Source organism: Cyanistes caeruleus, chromosome 9 (assembly GCF_971803275.1).
Source record: "Cyanistes caeruleus chromosome 9, bCyaCae1.hap1.1, whole genome shotgun sequence".
NCBI lineage: Eukaryota > Metazoa > Chordata > Aves > Passeriformes > Paridae > Cyanistes > Cyanistes caeruleus.
The window spans coordinates 32,329,384-32,343,944 of record NC_141709.1 but is presented as its reverse complement, the minus strand read 5'-3'; the positions used below and the strand labels follow the sequence as shown (position 1 = coordinate 32,343,944).

Here is a 14,561-nt window from a genome sequence, read left to right as displayed (position 1 = left end):
ACCGATGCAAAGATATCCACTTCACTTGATCTTTTATCCAGTATTAGCTTTTGCTTTGTGTCCTGTACCATTTCTGTCGTGTCTTCACTCATTAAAAAAATTATTCTCAATCCAATAAAATTTTAAATTATTATATATTGGTAAGAAACATGTACAAAACAAATGTATGAGGTTTCAATTTTTTAAAAATTTTTGTTTCCTTGTTTTTTTTTTCTAAGATTGCAATTAGCCTTTCTCCCCCTTGCTAAGGGCTCATAAAGTTCAGAAATGCCCCTTGCATGCACTGGGTCTCCAAATCCCCAATCATGGACTAATTGTCCCTCAGGACTTGCATCTTATTCAGGGCATGGGAGGGATAAGAAAAGGGCAAAATTCAAATTACAAAGACCACCGTGAATTCGGCACCTCAGTGTTAATTTGAAAACAGGAATGCTTTTTAAGCCCTTTATTTTTATATGACTACACACTGCCTTCCAAGGGCACGTGTTTTTTAAGGTACGTGCAAACATATGAGGCAATGCCTGTAATGTCTGTAAAAGGCTGAAATTAGAGAAGTGAAATTAAGAGTTCAGCAGGAAGAGCCACGCTGGAGCTGGAGTCAAGTAAATAAAGATCAGCAACAATTCTCTCCTGTTCTACCGCTCGATGCTGCTCTTTTACGATTTTATAATTTTACAATTTGTCTGCAGTGCACACAAGATGTCTCCTCGTGGCTGTCATGTCCTGGCAGCCAAGCCCAGCAGGTTTCCTGTGCTTGCCTCCCGTGCCAAGGTGCTCCTGCTGCCCCAGTGCCCGTGCCCAAACCTGCTGCACCTGGTGCTGAGGGAGGATTCCCTGAGCTTCCAACAGCATCCCCCCCTCAGGAGATTTTCAGGAATGAACCAAAGCCCAGCAAGTTCAGAAGAAGAATCCAAAAGGGATTCCAAAATGTGAAGGGGAAAAAAAAAAAAAGAGCTTTGCTTTAAGTGTTGAATGTAGAAAACTGAAGTTACTGCTGCCCTTTGTTCTTGCCGGCAAACCCCAACCAGCCCAACGACCCTGGAACCAACACAGACTTCTAAATCAGTTTTAATCTGGGGGTTTCCTCCACTGGAAATTAGAAATAACCTTCTGGACATCTCTGCAGACCCAGGATCCAGCCACTTCCCAGCAAGCAATGTGCTGTTCATATTAGGGAGGCTTTGCTGGAGAACTAAACCAGCAAGTTTTCCTATCCTGGGCTCATCTTGCCGTGGCCAGGGAGGTTTATGCTGGTTCCCTGAATGGGTGAATGCTCTCTCAGCAAAACGACACCTTTGCTGACACAACAGCTTCTATAATATGACTTTTGCTGGCTTAGCTATATTGATAAAAAATGAACAAAACAAACCCACCACTCACCCCTACCCATGCAGATAAGCTGACAAAAAATTCTGTGAGTGAAAATGACTGGTCCAGTAATTATGGTGCTGGCTGTGAATGGGGCAGAACCAGGTTCAAATCTCTGCTCATCTGATCTAAATCAGTTCTCTTTTGGGCTCTGGATCAGAACTACTTGAGCAGGAAATGGGAATCTCCCCATTAGCTGCTTCATTGCAGTGTCAGTGGTCTAACTACCACATTTCTGATGAGAAACAGTCCTGTTTCAACTCACCACTGAAATAAAAACAGTTTTTCCCAATAAATCATGTTTTGGTATGAGATAATTTAGCTGGAAGAAGTGTTCCAAAAGGAAGAGAGTTCCTGCAAAGAAACAGCTCTAGGCAGAGAAGTTTTGAGGACAATGTGGTTATTTCCCCTGCTTCACAAAGCACACAAGCACAATCCATACACTGGAATTGCTTCCTGAAGAGCAGCAGAAACCTTAAAAAAGGGGGCCCATGTTAAAAACTGCTGTCCAGGCAAGCACAAAACAATTCCACTGCTGATTTCAAGCAGAGGGAGCTATTGTACAGGGAGAGAAGATGAGCTGCACAGTGAGAGCTCAGCAGCAGCACCAGCAGCGCTCAAAACCTCAGGGTTCACCAGTGGCTGAATCATGATGTGATTGCAGCAACAAAATTTGCACAAGGAGGCACAGACCCACTGAATTTCAAGGTGTAATCATGTATCCATATCCTCTCTATAATTTAATATTCTATCACAATGGTGGATTGTGCTGTGCTTTCCTTATCAAAACCAAAGGAACACTGGGGTTTTTTTGAAACCTTGCCTTATGATTTACCCTTGACCCTAAGCACACCCTAAAGAACCACCTGCTAAAACAAGACAGCAAACACCAAATTCACATTTTCTAAGTGGCAAGCAACTGGGCACGAGGGCGGCTGTCTTGTTTCTGAAAGAAAGCAGTGCTTGCAGCAGGATGAAAAACAGATCCTTTCCTTCTGTACTAAGTGCAAAAGGTACAGTTTGTATACAGTTAGTATAGTTAAAAGGCAAGTTTCACTCCCACAGTGGGATTTCAGGGCTGCCTCCATGTTAACAGACCAGCTAGAGCCATTCCAAGTTACTAAAGAGCACCAGTGTGAGTGCACACCTACCCTCAGGCTCTAGACTCATTTTACTTGGCTTATAGTGATTTTTACTCACCAGCAGGCAGGACCAGATTTCAGCCTCTACTTTAAAGTGAAGTCTCGTTTACAAGGGAAGGGTTTGCAACTCTCTCCCCAAACCCAGAAGTGATACAATTTCAATATTTCAAGAAATTATCACCTGGCTTTGCAGCAGAGCACGAGGGGAGTGCAGTGGACAATCCCCATGCAAGCTGGCCATGGGAAAATGGGCACAAATCATACAAACATTAAGACTGGAAAAGACCTTCAAGATCATCACAAACAGGCCTTGGCACATTTAAAGAGGAACTTTTACCTTTCCTGAAGGATTCCTTTACACCAATGAATCATTTATGAACAATGAGGAAAAGAATCGGACTGCAAAGCGGGGCCGTGAGGAGACAAAACCCCTGAAATCCAAAGATCTTTTTCAAGGGAAGAATGACACGTGAGAATGTTTGCCACTTGTGTAAACGCTGAGAGCTGCTCCCTGCCATGCAGCAGCAGCCCAGGACAGTGGCCTCCAGGTTACCCCTTGAGGAACTCGTGCACTGTAGCTGCTGTCTTCCCCTTTGTGCCCGAGCCAGCCACGGATCCTATGAACTTGTTTCAAATAGCCACAATTTATTCATACTTAGCACACCATATATTTAACTATGCTGAACCATAGGTTTTCCCTTCCCCCCCCTCCTCATCAAAACCCACAAATGTTTCCCGGAGTCCAGGTGTCAAATTTTTCTCCTTATTTTCAGAGCCTCATTTGTTCTGGATTCATTTAGCAGTGGAGAGTCAGGCAGGGGCCACTGCAGTTGCTGCCTCTGGGATCCCTGGGTTCAGGGCAGTATGAAATCTCTTAAAAACCTGAGCCCTGCTAAAATGTTAAGAGTCCCAGGAGTTCAGAGAGTCCTACGTGCACCACTGGATCTGCAACTTCATTGTGGCTTCGACTGCCGTGGGCACCAAACATCCACACTCAGAAGGCTTTAGAAACAAATCTGGAGACAGAACCAGTGCAGCTGACCTGGGACAATGAAAGTGATAAACCAGGCTGGCTGTTCCCTCATCCCTCCCAAAAGATGAGGTGTGCAGCAGCCAAGAGAGGGCACTCCAGGCCAGCCCAGCTCCCACCACCGCAGGCATTCCCTGCTCTGACAATCCATCCCCATCCCATCCATCCATCCAGCCCCAGCAGACCCTCCCTGGGCAGAGGATGAGGAGCACTGAAACCACAGCTCCACTGGATGGGAGCAGCTCCCACGTCTGCTGGGGTTTTGTTTGTGTTTTGCTTTTTTTAAAGGCTCCTATGAAAATGTAAGACAAAGCTGCGGGTGACTGACATTCCCTGTGCAAAGTCACTCTCACTTAGTTATAGGCTATATTAGTTTTGGCATCACTTGAGATCTAAATCCAGCTAGCCTGACTTCCTAGAATATTTCAGCTTTCTTCAAGCAACAAACTGCCTGCTGCCACAAAAACACACATCCAAAATAGCATGGTGAAGGATCCCAAAAGAAACAGTTTGAAACTTTTTTTCCCCCCCGTGCCATTTTTTGATTTATCTGAACATTTTTACAAGTGCCAATTTGTATACTGCAGGTTTCTGTGAGGGAGCCAAAACAAACGCCTTGGAGCTCAGAGGTCAGAGCAGCCCAGATTCATTACATTTTGCATGGGACCACTTCCAGGTCTAGCACACATCTATCCATATTTAAAACTCTTCAGTGAGTAAGATACCAGGCTGCAAGACTCTTAGACACAACGCTTTTGATGCTGAACAAGGAAAAGACACCCGTCAACAATCAAAAGAACCAGAGGCATTTTATGTTTGTCTCACTATTATGTAGAGCAAAGGTAGAATACATGAGCAATGTACCTGCACGCTCAGTGTTGTGAAATTACTGAAAATACCTATCCATGCTCTCATTTTGTGAAGTGTCTGTGGTTCCTTTTGCAAAGCCACCCTCCACAGTGACCCCCAACAATGCCAATGGGACGTGAGAGTCAAGACTGACAACCACTTTTTTGTGCCTTTTCAAAGCAGAAAGTGCCTCCTAACAGACAGGGAAGAGAGGGAGAGCCAGCTGTGAGTGAGGTCTGATTCCCTCCTTAAGGTGGCCTCACTTTTGGGTTGAGACTCGAGGTCCAAACCTTCTGCTCGCTCACTCCAATATGTTTACAGCAGTTGGCCGGAGGAACTGCCAAAGGCACTCCAAGGCCTGGAAAAACATCCCTGAGGAAGTGCTCAACTGGTTTTCATTCGATCCATTGCATCTGAGTGAAATTCGAAGCATTTCAGACCTGTTCCTGCCTCTTCCACTCAGATTGCAGACTGCTCAGGAAGGAGATTACACAATGCACAGCCTCTGGCTGTACCAGAGAAATAAACTGCAGGCTGATCTGCTGAAGCAACACAAACTTAAATACAGAGTGGTATTCAAGGAGGAATGCTGAACTTTGCTGTGATGTAAGGCAAAGCACTGGAAATAAAACATTACTATTTATTGATCTGCAGTGAGGGAATAAAGCAATGAATTTCAGAAGCTCTGGTGTGCAGCCGGCATTAATCAAAACTTCTGTTGTGGGAAATGTCAGCAAAGAAACAGGAATTCGCAGGGAAGGGGGGAAAAAAAACCCCAGAAACAAACCACACAGAGCCCCACCCAGAGGAGGAGAGGGAACAGCAAAATAAAGAGGAGGAGGTGGCACAATGGGTTTCCCACACCAGGCTTTCATCATCTGGGATCTGAAATCCTATCAGCCTTCTCCAGCAAGAACGAACACGGTGGCCGGCGGTGACTCAGAGGCGCGTGGGTCTGGCAGGGCTGGAGAGCACAGCACAGTCCCCACCCCTCTGCTGTGGACCAGGGACCCCAGGGAAAAGACCTCACACACTACTGCTCTTCCCAAACTGAAAGATCAGAGATAGGCACCAGCTCTGGGTGTTTTCAGCGTCACCGTGCAGTGGACTCAGGTGCCTGTCGCTATCTTTTAATTTATCAAACTTCTCAATCCATCTAAGGTTTTATCCGCCTTTCATATTTGCTCTCGACAGAGCTGAAGTCTCAGGGATTACATTCATTAGACTCTCTTAATATCTTAGACTTTCAGACTTTCCAGCTCCAGAAAAAACACACTGAGTGCTGACTACAGGGAAAAGCCACAGAGATAAGGAAAAAAAAATCCCTGAACTCATAAGGAAGTGGAGGAAAGCCACTGTGTGATGAGATAAAGAAGGGATAGAGATGTGTGGGAAAGAAGAAAAAAATACCAACAAGCCAAGGGAAAAAGTATAAATGGCATCACCTCCACAGCCTGTGCTCAGTGGGCCTTAAGATAGTTTGTGGGTTTGATCAGCTTTCAGATGCAAAGAATTCCTGAACTCAAAATCCAGCCAAGAGCACTTGCACCAGAGAGGTAAGCTGGGCTCAGCGCTGGTAAAAGTCTGTGGAAGTGCAGGATGTGTTTCACACAAACCAGAGTTCTCCTCTGCATGAAAGTCTTGCTTCACAAACAGCAAACACATGAATTATGGAAGACCTGCTGCAGAAAAAGCTGCAAAATAAAAGTGGGGACAGAGGACAGGTAAGGTTTTATGCAACAAGGATCTGCAAACAGTGACTTGGCACAAAGAACCACAGAATCCCAGACTGGGCTGGGCTGAAAGAGAACTTAAAGCTCATCTCATTCTACCCCTTGCCATGGGCAGGGACACCTTCCACTATCCCAGGGTGCTCAAAACTCCATCCAGTCTAGCCTTGAACACTTCCAGGGATGAGGAACAGGGAGGACAAGAGAGGAGACAGAAGGACTGGCAGAGAGGTTGCGGAGAATTTTAAGGCTACGGTGAATCACACTGAGAACAGACAGAAAATTCCAAGTGCTCCAGGACTCCTTGGATTTGGGGAGCAGCATATTCCAGCAGGGTGAGGTACTAAGAAAACAGAACACCTCATATCTTCCATGAGTTTTCAGGATGCTTCATGCTCATCCATCAGCACCAACAAACACCTCAAATCTCATCATTTCAGAACAGATTTGGAGCTGTCTGGGCTGAGCTCTTCCACACCCACTGCTCCATCACCTCCACACGTCCACTGCCAGGCCAGCACAGCTTCCTCCAGCCTCATCCACATTATCTCAGCCTGGCTGAGATTTACCAAGTGGTTAACAGAAAATCCAGCTACAGTTTTGTCCCTTTAAATTCTCGCCTTCTCTTGCAGGCAGAAGACATCTGTGGAATAATAATGAATTTCTTTGGTTTGGGGTTTTTTGTTTTTTATTAAAAGCTATTCTTTCTAGCAGGAAATGAAAAAGAACAACCAGATTGGAGAATTTGGGGGAAGAAGGGAAAACATTTCCAAAGGTTAATAGTAATAATACTGCTCAGCATTTATTTCATGGATATGCGACAAAGCAAAGAAAAACAGATGTTCTCAGTAATGCTTCAGTTTCTCTGCAAACTCAGGTATTGTCCAGAGCTGCTGCAGCTCACAGGGACAGGAGGGATGCTCCTACAATTTGCTCTACAAGACAGCAAAAGGAGGAATAAGGGAAATCTCTGTCCTTTACTGAATGCAGGACAAGCTGGGGATCAGCACGGCTTTGTCAAAGGCAGGTCCTGCACAACCAAAATCTGCTTCCCTGGGGTAACCCATGGCTGAGATAAGAACATTTTGATAACTGAATAAAGCAAAAGATAATAGCAATGCTGATATGGATAAATATAATGAAAAGGGACATAACAAAAAGAGAGAGAGAGGAATAAAACCTGAGGAAAACAAGAGAGGCACAATCCTGATGCCCAGCCTGTTCCTGAGCAGTGATTCACCCCTCCTGGCCAACTCCCCCATTTATATACTGAGCATGATATCCTATAGCATGGAATAGCCCTCTGGCTAGTTCAGATCACCTCTCCTGGCTTCTGGTGCTCCTCCACACCAGCAGAGCTTGGGAAACTGAGAAGTCCTTGACTCAGAGTAATCGCTACTTAGCAACAACTAAAACATCACCCTGTTATCAACATTGTTCTCATGCTAAATCCAAAACACAGCACTGCACCAGCTACCAGGAAGGAAATTAACTCTATCCCAGCCAAAACCACGATACCTGCTTCATGGATGGGGGAAAGGCTGTGCATGTGTCTACCTGGAATTCTGTGAAGCCTTTGATGCTGTTTTCCACAGCATTCTACTGGAAAATCTAGCTGTGCATGGCTTGTGTGGCCAAGGAGGCCAATGGTACCTGGATTTTGTCAGCACTGGTGTGGCAGCAGGACCAGGACAGCGCCTGCCTCCTGAGCTGGGCACTGCTGAGGTACCTGGAATTCTGAGGTCACAACAAGGACATGGAGGGGCTGGAGTGTGTCCAGGGGAAGGGTCTGGAGCCCCAGGAGGGGCTGAGGGAGCTGGGAAGGGTCTGGAGCCCCAGGAGGGGCTGAGGGAGCTGGGAAAGGGGCTCAGCCTGGAGCAAAGGAGGCTCAGGGGGGTCCTTTTGGCTCTGCACAACTCCCTGCCAGGAGGGGACAGCCAGGGGGTCGGGCTCTGCTGCCAGGAACAGGAGGAGAGGAAATGACCAAGTTGCACTAGGGGAAGTTCAGGCTGGAGACAAAGATAAATTTCTCCCCTGAAAGGCTGTCCAGCCCTGGCAGAGCTCCTCAGGGCAGTGGTGGAGTCCCCATCCTTGGAGGGATTTAAAGGCCCTGTGGATGTGGCACTTGGGGACATGGGGCAGTGGCAGCCTTGGCAGTGCTGGGGGAACAGCTGGACTGAAAGGTCTCAGAAGACTTTCCCAACCTGAATAATTCTATGAGATTCCTCCCTAACTTCTCATTTAGAGCCCGACTGATGGCCCCCTCTGGCCTGGTGTCAGGGAAGCCCTAATGTGACTTCCTGCCTCCAGGTTCTCCAGATCTCTTCCTCATCAAGCTGTTCCTGTGGATCTGTCTGTATCTTTGTGTGAGATACACAGAAAACTCTTTGACTTCTTACTGAAGTGGTCTCTGCTCTTCCAATGCATTACTACTGCAGCACTGAGGCTTTGGAATCCACTATTTGTGAACACCTCAGAAACTTCTCCAGGAATGTGCTCGACCGCATTCACCAGCTCTTAGGTCCTGAAAAGTAGTTTTTAAGCTGAACTCCAAGAGAATTTTTCAAAAAGCTACACTGAATTCAATTCATGACACACTATTAAGAATTATTTTACACATGAAGCAGCTTAATATGATTTAAAGGATGTAGAACTTTCCCATAGGGGGAGAGAAGCAAATCCTCCGTGAGATGAGTACCAACACAGTTGGTACTGAGGCTTACAGAACTTTGATGTTAATGAATGTGGATGGGTTGTAGAGATGGGAGAAAAGCTGCCTTTATCAGTTTTCCCAGTACCAAGCTGATAGCCATTGTAAAACTGCTTTTTAATACAGCTGTGCAGCTTTTGCCAGTAAGCCACAGGTTTCCATCACATGATCAGGTGAAAATGTGCTTAACAAAGACGTGAATATGCTTCTTTGTTCATAACAAACTTATCACAAGAACAGACAAAGCTCAAATTATCACAAGAGGGCAAACGTTTAGGCAGCAACTTGTCAAAGCATTCCAGCCTGCGTCTCACTGCTGAACAGACCAAGAAAGTAAAAAAAAAATATAATCTACTTGAATACCACCTTCTACAAATAAGAAGTCAGTTTTGCTTTTTTTTTTTTTTTTTTTTTTTGTAACTCTACATCTGGAGCCTGTTTGGGGCATAAAGAAAAGAGGAAAGATATTTGGAGACACTTAAATTGCTTCACTTCCTGCCGTGAATGACTATGCAGTGATTTTGTTAGAAAAGAGAAAACAATTGTTTCCCATGCTCCCTGGGAGAAGGACAAAACATAACCTGCTGAATGTGCAGCAAAAGAGACTTCAGTTCAACAGCACGAAAAACTGCTACTAATAATAAAGGGAAGCCAGGAATAAGGCAGCTGTGGGGTCCCTGTTGCTAGACCACAGGAAAATCCCTGGAGCACTGACCCAGGCAGCCCAAGGCAGGCACAATTCACGCTGCTTCTCCAGCTCAGGGTAACTTGAAGCTCCTGAGTGCTGAAATGCCTCTTTCTGCTTCCATGGGTCACTTGGAGCAGGTGAGTCCATGAGTTCCTACAGCCAGACAGCTCTCCAGGGCAGCTGGACTGTGCCAAAGCAAGCAGGCACTGGGGACTTATCTCTCAGCACAGACAGGGAGAAACAGCATCTCACAGTCCTTCCCAAGAGTTATGTAAAATGTCAAACCTCCCCATTCCACCCCTCACCCTCTCCAGTTTCATGCACTCTGAAACAGCTGCTTTAAAAAGACCCTGACTTCAAAGCACAGTAAATTAAGCTCCACATAAAGTCCATTCAGCTTTTTGTTTAATTTGATAAAAGCTCATCAGACCATTCAAGTTACCTTCTGGTCAATACTGCCTCAAGAAATCTGCAATTCAGCTACCTGTGGTTTTTCCAATATTTCTGTAAAACATTACTGACAGAATCTGCTGGCCCTCAATGCATCAGGTCTTTGGTAAACACTGTTTCAGGGCTCAAAGAACCTTCCATCCTGCTGGGATCTCTTCTTTTTCTCTCTAAGTCTTATGGGATTTTTCTTTCCTCTTGCACTAATGCCCTGGGATCACAGTCGTTTGTAGACAGCATTTCTTCTGTATTTTAACCTGATAATGTATCTTTCCATTTCTTTCTAAGAAAAAAGGGATTGGACTCAAAAACAATGGCTTAGCTCTTGACTCGCTGGCCAGGAGGCTGGATGGAGCAACCGGGTCTAGTGGAAGGTGCAGGGTTTGGAACTGGATGAGAGTTAAGACCCCTTCCAACCCAAACCATTCTGGGATTCTGTGATTAGTTCCAGGCTAGACAAATTTACTGTTAAGCTGGATACTTTCAGGTCTGCTGACAAAGAACACGAAATACACTGACTGCAGCCCCTTGCCTCCCAGGTGATCCCAAATCGCTCCAGCAGCAGCAGCAGCATCCCAGGTCCCTCCCTCCCCACCAGAGCACACTTGGCACCACCTGTGCCAGCAGCACTACATAAAGGTTAGTGAAGAGGTGAAAGGGACAGCAACCTCTCCAAGTGAAAAGAGAAGGAAATGAAGGGAGGCAGAGTGTGTGAGTGCACGGAGGAGTTGGCCAGAAGGTTGAGCAGCACAGCTTTTTAATGGCCAGGAGACCTCTGCAGCCTTCCCATCAAAGCGCCAGCAAGAAAAAGCAGTGCCTGGTCTAGGAGCTGTGACCAGGTCCCAACACAGTGATGATAACAGGAAAAACAAACACAGAAGATTTCATTTTAAGAGATCTTCAGAGTTTCTTATTTAAATAAAAGGAGTCCAGTGAAATCCATCATTTCAAGAATCCACAGGATCAGCTTCCCATCCACCTCCCCTCTCGCCAAGTACTGACCTTGCTGCCAGCAGAGCAGCAGTCTCAAAAACTTTAGATTTCCTACAACATAATTACAAATTACAACATTCAAAGCAGAAAAAAAAGTTTTTTTTTAATACCCATAGAGACCACAGGAAGACAAAGAATATTCTATACAAATACTATCCTGTCATACCAAAAGGGATAACTACCCCAAAGTTTTAAGAACCTTATTAAAAAAAAGGAAGGTGGCTCTCTTTTAAGCTTTTAAATCCCTAAAGACAATCAAAAGAAAACACAGGACAAAGTAGAAATACTATTGATTATGCAAAATTGGTATAATTAATTTGTAATTAGTTCATTAAAATATATAGGCATTGGAATTATGCTTGTACATTTCTGGGAATATCCTGCAAGTCACTTGGGATGTGCTTATCATTTATTTGATAGATGAAACATTATTAGAAAGACAGCCCATTAAAAATTAATATGCTAGAGTAATAATTTTCTTGATCTCAGCATTCAGTTTTCCACGTACTCAGACTCCTATTCTGCCTCACAAAGAGTTTTTATTAATTCTGTTTTGCATGGAAGCACAGCATTTAGGACAACTGAGGCACAGCATCCATTATGCTGAGCATGCAGCCAGTTTTGAAAAGCAAAATGGCAAATATTATAAATTATATACCATAGGAGTGTTCAGAACAACTTCTAATTCAACAATCAAAATTAAGATGGAAAGGTAAAAAGCTTTGTGCTTGAAAGCAAGTAGGAAGAAACTTCCAGAGCACTGGGAGCAGCCTGGTCTGTAATTGCTGAGCATTCCTGTGCTCCTGCAGCATGTCTGGCATCTCTCACTGTCAGAAATGTATGAGCAGGACTCCAGGGCTCCTTAAACACTGCAGGGAACAGCCCCAGTCCCACCTTAGGGCTGGGATCCACTGGGATCCACCATTTCAAAGGTGTTGCTCCACCTGTGTGTGGGGAAAGGTGAGCTGGGACAATAGAGAATCGCCACTTTTTAACCCTGACACAACTTCCCTGCTCCCACTGAGCTTCCTGAGGTCCTTCCAGCATTTCACAAGTGTCATTTCAACCAACAGCTATCGAAATAATTGGATTAAAAAAACCCAGCATAGTCACACCACCTCCTCCAAGCTGGGTATGCAACACCAAACTTTCCTTAAATTTCTGTAATGGACAGAGCCAGTTCTTGTGTGTTAATTACCAACAGGCTTCCTGCTCAAAATCTCCCCTTTGAAAGTGTTTTCCTCCCCACCCTACCTCCATCAACACTGTGGTAGCCTAGAAAGGCTGGTCACACACTGATGATGAAGATGGGCCATGGGAAGACCCAGCTCCATTGAAAAATACCTTAAAAAAACTTAAAAATCGTATTCCTCCAAAGGAGCAAAATCAGCAGTGGATACACAGCACAAGCACTACCAATTGCCACTAAAAGGCTTGAATTTTCTCTTGTAAAACCAAGAGTATGTGCCTAAAAAAACACCTCTCATGTTTTAAAGAAGGGTCTCCAGGTCCTTTAAGGCACAATTAAACACTGCTATAATTCTGTGCTTCCCAGCAAATCTGTGCTAAGAATTCCAAACACTCTCCCAAGAACCACACACAGTTTTGTTTTTTTCTTTCCTTCCCTGCACTGTTGCATGGACAATTATTTATTTTCTTTGCCTTGTACTCAAGGATGTGATGGATGTATTTACATACACACACACACAGAGCCACAGATATCTCCCTATAAAAATTAATCTGCAGATGATGAAAAGTGTAAAAGATCTAAGAGGCAAATCCCAAACAAAAGAACACACTTTATACATAAATATCTTGAAATTATAAAGATCTGAGATTAAGTGGTTTACCACTCATTTAGAATTGATTAGAATGTATTTAAATTTAGCTGAAAGTACCACAACATTGCTCGTGTATTTGCATCTGCGAATAAGTAAATAAAAAGCCTGCTATTAAAGCCTTCATTAATTCTGATTATATGAGAACTTAAAAGCAAATCTGTGTATTACTGCTCTGTAAAGACTCCCAGCAACTCTAGAGTAGAGCTGGCACTGCAACACAACATGTGTCAGCTAAAATGACTAACAGGATCTATTTTCAGTAATCTTAAATCGCACTGGTAAAATACAGAATTAATGGGTTTGCATAATACTTCAAATACTTTCTTCCTTCTAATTCATTCCCAATTCCTGCCTTATTGTATCAAAAAGTGAATTTTATATCACTTGACATTTATGTACAACAGTTGAGCACATTTCATTAAACTACAATGTTTAGGCAGCACTCAGATGTGATGTGTATATTATTATAAAGAGTGATCCAGCTATTTTATTTCCTTATAAATATGATGACTAGAAGTTTAAAAAAAATATATCATGTTGACTAGAAACATGAAGAACATTTCATTCTGACTATGGATTTTGAGTGTTTCTGCATATTAAATTGAAGCCAGTGTTTTTCAAAGAAGGATCCATTAATTTTAGTAGCATTTCTCTCCAATTAAAGACTTGCCTGTTGATTTCTAAGGAGTTTAACAAGGAATAATATAATCATCTCCAACTAATACCCAAGAACTTTTGCTTGCCACCTTCACAGCTGAAAAGTTACAACAAAATACAACAAAATCACAACTTTGCCCAACATTTGGTCATTAAAGAGTTATGGGGTGGAGCTTGATTAAAGATTTTGCACTTTATCATATCATTGATATTGTCTTATCAATAATCAGAGGTTTAGAACACTCCATATTTTATAGAGTTGGCTTCAAAATACTTTACTTTCCCCTATAGTTTCTAGGCCCAAGTGTCAAGTCCATTAATCAGTATTCAACATCACAAAACATTTTAAGGCACCGTGCAAGACAAAGGATCAAAGGGATTTCCAGTATTTAGTTATGCAGAAAAGTATACCTGATAGTCTAAAATGCTGAATCCTAAACCATTTTTGTCTTTCTCCAGCTCAATAACCTTCACATCAGGAGACCATAATGCCAATTCCCCTTCTTCCTCCTCAGGATTAAAGTCTTCCTCAGGTTTCATCTGGAAAATAAAAGCTCTGGTTCAAATACCATTCTCTCAGCTCTTTAGAAACACTATTCCTTCCGTATTTTGATTATTAATGGTGCATACATGCCCTAAAATGTGACCTTTTATAGAATTAAAACTTCACTGAGCATTATGAATAGAGTTTTCTCCAGCTTGCTGCCTTGAGTATTCCCTTGGGCACAGGCCTACATGTTTTGAGCATCAGAGCCCAACCTGGCACACAAATACCCATGTATTAGTCTAATTAATTGTTAGAATATTACTAACCTGTTACATGTTGATGAACTTCAGCTGTCCCATTAGATGCATAAAGGAAAAATAAATAGCATAAAAGATCTAACCACAGACAGCTAATAGAAAGGCCAGACAATCAGAAAAGATGAGAAGCCAAGCTGTAAATACTTTTGCAAATAGGAGCAACCACAAGTGTCAAGCTTTAGTTTGAGACTTTAAAGCTCCTGCGATGAAAAGAAACTTTTATGTTTCAATTTTTTCCCCCCCCCCCCAATTCTATAAAAGCTGCTCAGAACATGGAAGCAATCAGCTAATGGTGGCAAAGA

At 43.5% G+C, this 14,561-nt stretch overlaps 1 protein-coding gene and 1 long non-coding RNA gene across 27 annotated transcripts in view; one reads left to right on the top strand and one right to left on the bottom strand.

Moving 5' to 3' along the window:
* The window catches only part of PATJ (PATJ crumbs cell polarity complex component), a 141,018-nt gene that overhangs the window by 90,710 nt on the left and 35,747 nt on the right, over nucleotides 1-14,561 (bottom strand). For all 26 annotated transcript variants that reach the window (XM_086901795.1, XM_086901804.1, XM_086901791.1 and 23 more), the window contains one exon: nucleotides 13,867-13,995. In XM_086901795.1, the coding sequence (XP_086757921.1) occupies nucleotides 13,867-13,995 (129 nt within the window). The remainder of the gene's footprint in view (nucleotides 1-13,866; nucleotides 13,996-14,561) is intronic.
* On the top strand, nucleotides 7,616-13,240 carry LOC147651763 (uncharacterized). The gene is made up of 3 exons (XR_015290420.1): nucleotides 7,616-7,844; nucleotides 8,430-9,788; nucleotides 10,504-13,240. It is a non-coding gene; the product is annotated as an uncharacterized LOC147651763 (long non-coding RNA).